At 46.2% G+C, this 9789-nt stretch overlaps 1 protein-coding gene across 1 annotated transcript; it reads left to right on the top strand.

The window, feature by feature from the left end:
- The first annotated feature begins 498 nt into the window (after window positions 1-498).
- Window positions 499-1525, top strand: LOC144093970 (uncharacterized). The gene has a single exon (XM_077627758.1). The coding sequence runs from the start codon at window positions 567-569 to the stop codon at window positions 1410-1412; it is 846 nt and encodes a 281-aa protein (XP_077483884.1). The 5' UTR covers window positions 499-566; the 3' UTR covers window positions 1413-1525.
- Window positions 1526-9789: the final 8264 nt, after the last annotated feature.

The following is a 9789-nucleotide window of genomic DNA, read 5'->3' as shown; positions in this document are numbered from 1 at the left end:
ACATGCGTCCGCTCTCTTCTACAGCTCGCAGCGCCCCCCTCCCCCCAATGTGGTTAGAAATCTTGAACGTCAAAATACGCATTTGAAAGCTGACCGGAGTTCCCGGGTTCGAACCCGACCGCGGTGGCTGCGTTTTTATGGAGGAAAAACGCTAAGGCACCCGTGTGCTGTGCGATTTCAGTGCACGTTAAAGATCCCCAGGTGGTCGAAATTATTCCGGAGCCCTCCACTACGGCACCTCTCTTCCTTTCTTCTTTCATTCCCTCCTTTATCCCTTCCCTTACGGCGCGGTTCAGGTGTCCACCGATATACGAGACAGATACTGCGCTATTTCCTTTCCCCCAAAACCAATTATTATATATAGCTCGTTTGAGCTTTCCCACGTTGAACATTTATTAAACTGCCTCGCATTTCTAATGCAGCAATACAGACGCCGTTCGTGTATTTTTTGACGTAGAAGCAGTTAACATGATTTCGGTGGCGATGCTACCAGGGCACCATTTTATAAATACGCAACCCTCCCAAGCAAGACCCTTTCCCTCCAAGAGCTGCCCATAAATCCGCCTATGTTGTGGATAAGCCGAAAATTACAAATCAAAACCTTGGTGTCGCAGCGGCGACAGCAGCGCCAGCGGTCGTGGCAAGAACTGCTTGTCCTCGCGGCCGCAGTTTACAATATGGCAGCAGCTCAATCAACAGATCTGCCTTGCGGCGTGCAGAACTGTTTACTGCATTTGGACGATAATGAAGACACGGCTGACGCCGTGAACATCCCCACCACGGACTTTGAAAGCGGCAACTGCTCCGGCGGCGACCAGCAGCAACAGCCACAAACGCACGACACAGCAGAGGCTGCTACCACCGGACAAATGCAACACACGGGCGGCTACGACAGCCTGGGCTACTACCACCAGTCGCCGCCGATGTACTCGGTTTACCGGGTCCCCCCACATAACAGCGGCTTGCCGGCGGTGGGCGGCACGGCCGCCAACCTTGGCGCTGGTCCCAGCACCAGCGTAGCCGCAGCTGCTGCTGGCAACGACGGCACCCTGCACGCCGCGCTGGGCGGAGACGTGACCGCAGCGGCGGCCGGAGCGGACGTTGCCAACAGCGACATCATGGAGGTGGCCCGCATGGCCAGCATGGGACAGATGCAGCACATAGTTGGGCCTTACAACGTGCCCTTCAACAGACGGGAGGACCACAACGCGAAAGAGAGGAAGAGGAGAAGCAGGATAAAGAATGCCTGCCAAGATCTGCGCTCACTAGTTCCAGGCCTCACTGAAAAAACAGACAAGGCCACAGTGTTTGAATTCACCGTGCAGTATCTGTTACACCTGAGGAGGCATCTTGGAAGTAAGCGTGACAAGTCTATTTCCCAGGAGGTCATGGAAAAGTACTCACCGTACTGAGAAGCGGCCTGTCCAACATCGACAGCAAGCTTAGTATCATAATTTAAACTGCTTACCTGAGCTGCTGCATCTTTTTGGTGTCATGTACTTTTGTGTGTGCTTTCCTTTGTGTATTTTGCCCTTTATGCTTGGGCCACTTGGTGCTCCAAGCCAAATAAAAACTAAAATACAGACCATCTTGTAGTGTGCACAATTTTTCAGTGCCCTTTCATGCACTTTGTGGTACTGAAGGGCTGATGTACCAAAGAACCAAAATTTGGCATTAAGACAAATGCAAGTGAACAAGCATTCTGGAGCTGAGAAATCTCTATTGAAAGGTGGATGAGCTTTTCTGTGTCTGTAAAAGTGGTGCCGATAGATATATGCTTCACAGGGATACTATGTGGGAAATGTAATTAAGGCAACTTTTGGTGACCAGCAACCCTGGCTTATGGTTTGTGACATTTTCTCCGCGAACCTTTGTTAAGTTAAGGCATGCAGTAAGGCACTTGGGGCATCTCGGAGCCCTAAACTCGCCTAAGTGTGAAACGTTATAGCTTTCCAGGGATTTGGAACACTGGGGAACAATGCAGCTGCACTGGTTGGCCCAGCAGTAACATGGTAGCCCAGGAGCCTTTTACCAAGACTACAAACTAGACCAGGTTCAAAAGTGGCCATGTTTATTCGTTATTCCATGATCATGCAGCACATGACAGTGATGTATTACTGGCTGATGCATATGCACAATTTGGGCAAAAACATGAATCGCAGGCAAGGAAGAAAACTGTTTTGTTAATTGGCACTCTTTACATTTGATTTTGGCCTGGTATTGGATTTTTTGCTCCACGGTCCTCAACGGTGGAATGATGGGAGATATATAATAACTACTGATTAGCATCTACCCAAGCCAGCCGTATGGCTGTAAAGGAAAGCTATACAGCTTTCACAGAAGCTTCGCAGTTGAGGAAAAATTAGTTCTGGTCCGGGGATTAAACCCAAGACCACCGCCTATGTAGGGCAATCGCTGTACCACCTAAGCTAACCTGGACAGCCAGCATGTAGATGATAGGGCAAGACCGAATTGATCAACTGCACGCTTCTGCACACATTTGTGAGTGGACAGTAGAATTCTCTTTTTTGACTTGCAGACGCATGTAAAGACTACTGCAAACTGTATTTGTGGATAAGCTACCTGAACGGCCAAAACTTATTTAGCATAGCACTTTCTGGCTTCATTTATGCAGGCTAGTCGAACACACCTGTTTCAGCAATATATTTTAATGTTTCTTGACTGGCACAATTCAGTTCTTAATTTTGAAACCTAATGCATATTCCTTGGAAAGTAAATGCTTAAAAGCAAAAAAAAAAACACCTGGAAAAGCGAGGCTTATTAGGTATGCAAATAAAAGAAGCCGTGTCACTCACTGTGATGAAAGCAGGGATGAGTTGTCTGAGCATATACATAGGCTCATGCTTTCCTTATTATTTACAGCTTGTGCAAATTTATGTGTGATTTCTGAACAATCATTAACAAAAAGTTAGAGAAGTTGTTTGATAGAGAGTGCATACAGTGCATACAGTACTCCAGCTCTCATCAGTTGTGAATTCTTCGTTATGCTGTGTGGGTCCTCTAACAGAATTTTGCTCAGCTGATTTCAATAATACAATATGTAACAAGCAGCTCAATAGGCTGCATGTTGCCACTGTGAAACCTTATTTATATATTACTAAAGCCAGTACCGGCATTAGGAACTGAACTGAAAGAATTGCATGTACATCATGGACATATATAGAAGGGACACAGAAGGTTAGTGTAAGTGCAGTCGTGGCCATATGCAGGGAGTACTTGGGAGTTCAAGCTTCATTTAAATGTACAGCCTTGGTCAAAGGTCTTCAGGCCATATGGTTTGCCTTTGAGCCGTAATAGCACTCACAGCACCCCAAAGACCAAAAGGTCTTGAAAGGCAAGGACACAAGGGTTCTTCTCACCCTAGAGAAATTTGTAGCTTTAGAGGTGTCACAAGTGTCACACTAACCTTGCTTTAATTGCTTTCCCTGATAAATGCAAAAGAGAAACTGATAATGGCAGTTACATTGGCTCAGCTTTCATTGACTTTTCTGAGGCATTTGGTTTCATTAACCACAATATTTTCTTCCTAAAACTTTCTGCATTTAGCATTAATGCACCAGTACTCCTCTGTAGTTATCTGTGCAATCAAGAAATAACTGATAACATATTGAGAATTTTATCTGACACTAAAATAATTAATATAGGGGTGCTGCGAGGCTTCATTCTTGGGCCTCTGCTATTCCCTGTTTATATTAACGACTTACCTCACTGCCTTACATATCTTGAATGTTTTTTATAAGCTGATGATACAACTATACTAGCTAGTAACTCCTCCCTTGATATCATTACTTCCAATCTCAGCAATGACCTTAATAACATATCCATGCGGTGTTATAACAGTGGTCTGTGACTCAATCCTGCAAAAACAATTTGTGGGTTTTTGTTCGTGTCCCATGGCTTATCGTACTATCCTAATGATCTTCATTTATTCCCATCCTATATATATATATATATATATATATATCCTACTGAATGGCATTTGTTTTTAAAGACGCAACTTGACGTCTCACTAAAACTTCACCTTCATACTGCTCTTCTTTGGAAGAAAGCTGCTTATGGCATCAGGGCTCTCTTAAAGTGACCGAATATTTAATTTTATGCACCAAAATTTTTTCGGCACAATGGGAAGCTTGCTGTCTAAGGTGCTTGATTCAGCAACAGCTTTATTAGAAATGCTGTAGATTTTTACCAAGAATTTTTCGATTGATCCATGCTCCCATTTTTATGTATTGCTATGCTGGAAACGATGATAAGAGAGAGTTATGGAAATTGCACACCGGCAAAAGTGATGTACCGAAAACTAAAATAAATCTCGTCCGCCAGGCAGTATATAATTAGACATTTTTCATATAGAGTAGCATATATTTTAGTTTCCATACCCAAAGCTGTTCCGGCACAGTAATGTACATCTCATAGACGAAAGTTTTAGTGGACCGTGGTTGCCGCTGCATCCAAGAAATGCAGAACACTGTGGCACCATTTGGTGACGAAAGCTAAAAGCTTATGGCCCACGATGCAAAGGGAGCATTGCTTTTCATCGAAGGGTGCACTAGAGAGAGTGAAAACTGCAATAAAACATGATGAACACTCCTGAAAGAAAAAAAAAACACTTCACTGAAAGCAAAGGAGCAATACTTTACTGAGATGTGGTGGGATACATTTCAGTTTGTTTATGTGGATTTCAATGCCTAATTAAAATTCTAAATCTTTGTTTCAATATTGCAGTGCTCAGTTCTTGCAATATGAGGCCCAATCTTTTAATTTCTGCTATAATCTCATGACATGTTTTGGTCGGTGGTTGGTCCCTTTAAAAGCCCCCATTATTTCAATTTATCAACTCCAACAACACCACACTGTGCTTTCATTTAAAGCCATCTTAATTATTGCATCACAACATGGGGTCTTGCACATCATTTGCATATCACACCACCACAGCACTCACAAAACCAAGCCCTACGTATCATTCGTTTTGGTCCATACGATGCCAATATATCTGCATTGCTCAGCAACCTAATATTCTTCCGATTTCTGACCTAGTCACGTACAACTTGGGCATTTTTGCTTATCATTTTGTTAATGACCACAATCTTTTCCAGTTCATATATTGGCAAGATTTTACTAATCCCAATGTTTCTAGATTCTCATCAAGAAACAACTTCCTCCTTCGAAAAGTCTGCACTGATTATGGCGTCTTCACAGTTGGATTCGCATCAGTCACGGCATGAAATAATATGCCTCTGGATATTAAATCTAGTTCACCTTGCATTGGTTTCATCTGTAATGGGACCGACTGGCAGGACTTCAAGCAGCGCAGAGAAGAGGTAGACGAAGTGCAGCTGTGATTCTCGAGTGACGCCTGTGAGCGTGTCCGTCGTGCCGCCGTCCGACCAACGCCTACCGACCTGCGGTTCGAATAAACACCTTTACACTTGATGGAGGTGCCTCGGTTCTCTTCCCGGTCCTCATCCTGGAACTTCGAAGCGGAACGCTTCTCGTTCCTGCAAGCATGCCAGAAGGTCCGCGCGAAGCATCGCAGCCCATCCCTACCACCGTCCTCTGTTCCGGGGTGCAGCGCCAGCACGACCCTTCTCCATTTAGTGGCACCGACGACCAGGACGTCGACTATTGGCTGGCCTCCTACGAGCGAGTCAGCACTTACAATCAGTGGGACAATTCCGTTAAACTTAGCAACGTCGTCTTCTACCCAACGGACGTTGCCAACCTCTGCTTTCACAACCATGAGGCCGATCTTCCCACATTGTCCTCCTTTAAAACAAGCTTCGCCGACGTTTTTGGCCGCCCCGCTACCCGGAAACTACGCGCCAAGCAACGCCTTCGAGCTCGAGCTCAGCTCCCTGCCGAGACATTCACTAGTTACATCGAAGATATTGTTGACTTGTGCAAGCGTGTCAACCCGTCCATGATCGAAACTGATAAAGTCAACCACATCCTTAAAGGGATCGCCGATGACGTTGTTCATATGCTCCTGGCGAAGAACGCCAGCTCTGTCGCTACCGTCATCCAGCTGTGCCAGAGTTACAACGAACTCCGAAAGCAACGCGCAACTACGCGGCAGTCCGGCGCGCCTGCAGAGGGTCTCGCTGGCTTGGCCCTTGGTGGCTCATCTTCTGAGCAGTCCCTGTTCATGCAGCAGGTCAAAGACTTCGTCCGCGAAGAAGTCACTCGCCAGCTTTCTCTGCTGCATCACATTCCCGACCCCGTCTGCCCTCCGCCCGACTTGGCGCCATCCCTCGCGCCCACTATCCTCGCACCCACTATCCACTATTCAAGAGCAGGTTGCTGCAGTTCTGCCACCCAGCCCCCCACCTCCCCCTGTGGCAGCCCCGCTCACCTATGCTGAAGCAGTCGCCAGTACACGGTGCTCGCCCACCTCTGCCGCCTACCATAGCAGCCCGGCCTTTTATGCTCCGCCGCCCTCCATGCCACCGCCGCCAGCTCTGCATCGTCGACCCCGCCGACACCCTACGAACCCTTGGCGTACCGATGACAATTGACCAATATGCTACTCTTGTGGTCTCCCGGGCCACGTCGCAAGTCTTTGCCGTCAGCGATCTGCTTGTTCTGGGGGTGCTGTGCGCACGTTCTGCTATGATTCTGTGCCGCCCTTGCATAATCTCTCTTCTGGCTCATCTACGCTTCGCTCTCAGTACCCTACTCGCCGCTCGCCTTCCTCGACGACGTTCCATCTCTCTGATGCTCCGCCACCCGGAGCCCCTCCCAGAGGAAAACTGAATGCCGCAGTTCCGGAGGCAAGAACTGCGTGTTTTGCGAACTCGATAAGTTCTCCGTTTCCTCCTGCTAACGTCATTGAGGTGTCTGTTGAAGGCGTCCCCGTTCTCGCGCTCGTCGACACAGGTGCTGCCATGTCAGTAATTAGTGATGCCCTTCGCTGAAAACTTCGTAAGGTGACAACGCCGCTGTCCTGCTTTTCACTACGTACGGCCACATCTCAGTGCATCCACCCCATCGCAGCCTGCACGGTCCACGTTTCTATTAAGGACGTCGCCTATACAATCGAGTTTGTTGTGCTCGGCGCCTGCTCCCACAATGTCATCCTTGGCTGCGACTTCCTCTCGACCTACCGCGCAGTGATTGATTGTGCCCGTAATGAACTTGAGCTCTCTCCCGTGCGTAATGTGTCATTGTGTGACGTGCCTGTGCGCTCCGTTAAGCTTCTAGTAGCCGCCGACACCGACATACCTCCCTTCTGTTCTGCCCTCGTTCCGCTCCACCCTGACTCTTCCCTCAGCAGCCCTGTTCTTTTCACACCCACCACAGCCGCCACCCGCCATCAGCGCCTTCCGATTCCATACGCCGTTTTCACGATTTCTGACGGCCACTGCGCTATCTATGTCACCAACCCATTTTCATGCCAGTCGTCTGTTCTTCGCGGCGAATGCCTAGACTTTACTGAAGAACTGGATCCTGCTCTTGCGTCCGAGTTCTCCGATAGTCAGATGGCGGCACGACGGACACACTCACAGGCGTCACTCGAGAATCACAGCTGCACTTCGTGTACCTCTTCTCTGCGCTGCTTGAACTCCTGCCAGTTGGTCCCATTACAAATCCCTCATATCGATCCTTTATTCTTCAGTCATCTAACGTTGCCACATAATGAAATATTCAATAATAATTCTACAAACGGCTACTACCCAAAAATTTAGTAGTGATTTTTGAATTTGTAGTGGTATTTGTATAATACATTCTTCTGTTTTGTACAAGTGTTTTTATTATCAGTTTTTTTTATTTTCGCAGTTTGTACTTGTGATTGTTGTTTATGATTATTACTTCAGTAACGTTACCTGGAAGTTGCTAGTTTCCTTTTTTGACCCTGAGATAACATTTTTAGCAACGTTCCACACCACAAATAACAATCTCATAATGTTTCTGCAATAAGAAGGTAACAATGGTAAATTCAGTAGAATTCCGTTGCTGGTACCATACAGCTTTAACGTTATTAGTGTTAGCACCCAGTTACGGGTGGCGATGGCGGTCATAATGGTTAGCTTAACCGCATCTTCAGCTCTTGCCCATTGTTACTGGTTCCTGACGATGCTCATCAGAAAGCCAGCAACCATGTGCAAAAGCTGCTAAGCAGTTTCTTGTATAGACCTCCTGCATGTTTGTAAACAAACGAGGTGGCGCTGCAGTCGCTAGCGAGCTCGTGGTAGGCAAAAGGTCGGGGAGTGGCGTCGCGGATAGGTATTGAGCGCGGGTTTTCAAGGCTTGTAGGCGCGTTTCCAGTTTCTGCGAATCATAGCAATGGTCGATGCTTCCAAGTTAGTAATTTGTTGAAGTACACGAGCTCGCGTTGGCCACGTGCGGCCTATAAAAAGAAATAGTTTGCCACTGTATTGTATATATGGCTAGTAGTAAACATGTAGAAAGCGTTCCTGCCGTTTATTTATGCGCTAGGCATTGAATAAAACAAGTTTTGACACTCTGCACTAGTGTCACTGCACTAGTTTTGCACTCTGCACTAGGACAATAGTGAGGGGAAGCGCTGGCCTTGTTTCGTCGGAGCAGACATGTGCTCATCGTCTGCTGACATACGTACGTGTCGTGCTGTGCGAAAAGTGGGAACAGCGTCGTGTCCCTGATCTCCTGTCTCGCTTAGCGCTGTTTTTAGCCGCATGACCACGCACCAGCCAGGCCGACTTGTCCTCTTGTTAAGCTGGTAGATTTGGTGAAAATTTTTGATTTCTAGAATTATTTTCTTTCCTAGCCCTGAAGTCTAGTTTCGTGACGAAAAATTATAGCAAAATATTGAGTACAAATTTATAAATTACGCTTTTTAGAACTGTGGTCATCAAAAATTGTGAGGAAATTTCTTTGATTTCAGTGCCGCATTTCCTTGACCAAAGCGAAAGCGAAGATGCCATAAACGAAGGAATAAACTTTAAGGTTCGTTTTGTGGCCTCTCACATTTTCTGCGACTGGATAATTCACCTTCGTAATTCGCATGAAAATCAAATGATTCCATTTGTCGAAAACTATTCCTGAGACGTTGAGGAGCGTAATAAATCTCTCGATTTTTCCCTACACGTGCAGTACTGTGTTAGTTATTTTTTGTAAGAAACGTTTTCATGTAACTATGCATGCATAAGTACTGATCATATAGAAAATGAACTAATCGCGTCATCATACAGAACAGGGCTTTATGCACATGCTGGCATAAAAAAACTGCGCACTATCTACTCAATTATTTGAGACCTTGGGGGGACTTGACGACGGTGTTAATTATAATTACCCAGAACTGCACCAGGTATAGCTATAAATAAAAGGAATTACTGAAACTAGCGTAGGAATTTCATATTTTCACCAAGTTTAGTTACATATCGCATGCATGAATAATGAAAACACTTTTCATATCCGCGTCCCCTCTCAATCTCGCCACGTGTCTGTTAGTGGCACGCCTGCGGCTGCTTCTTTCCAAACAAGCTTCGCGATCATGTACTACCTCATGAAACATGACACATGCATGATGCAATGAAAAAGCATATGGCATTTAGCACACTAAAGGTACGCTATTCTAAGCACACCAACGCGACCGCGCAAGTTGACACAACTTACCAGACTTCTTTCTACTCGAATGAAATAATTACATCGTCATATAAAGAAACAGTTTCAAGCAAATATTAAATGTCATAAAACGCGCCATTAAAACATGGTGCGCTATTAATAAAAAAACACATTCCTTGGGGGCGAGTGAACCTGTCGGCGCCCCGTGCACTCCGGCTCAAGGTG

This window comes from Amblyomma americanum, chromosome 1 (genome assembly GCF_052857255.1).
Source record: "Amblyomma americanum isolate KBUSLIRL-KWMA chromosome 1, ASM5285725v1, whole genome shotgun sequence".
In the NCBI taxonomy this organism is placed as follows: domain Eukaryota; kingdom Metazoa; phylum Arthropoda; class Arachnida; order Ixodida; family Ixodidae; genus Amblyomma; species Amblyomma americanum.
Note: the sequence above shows the minus strand (reverse complement) of the source record. Positions and strands in the feature narration are given on the sequence as shown.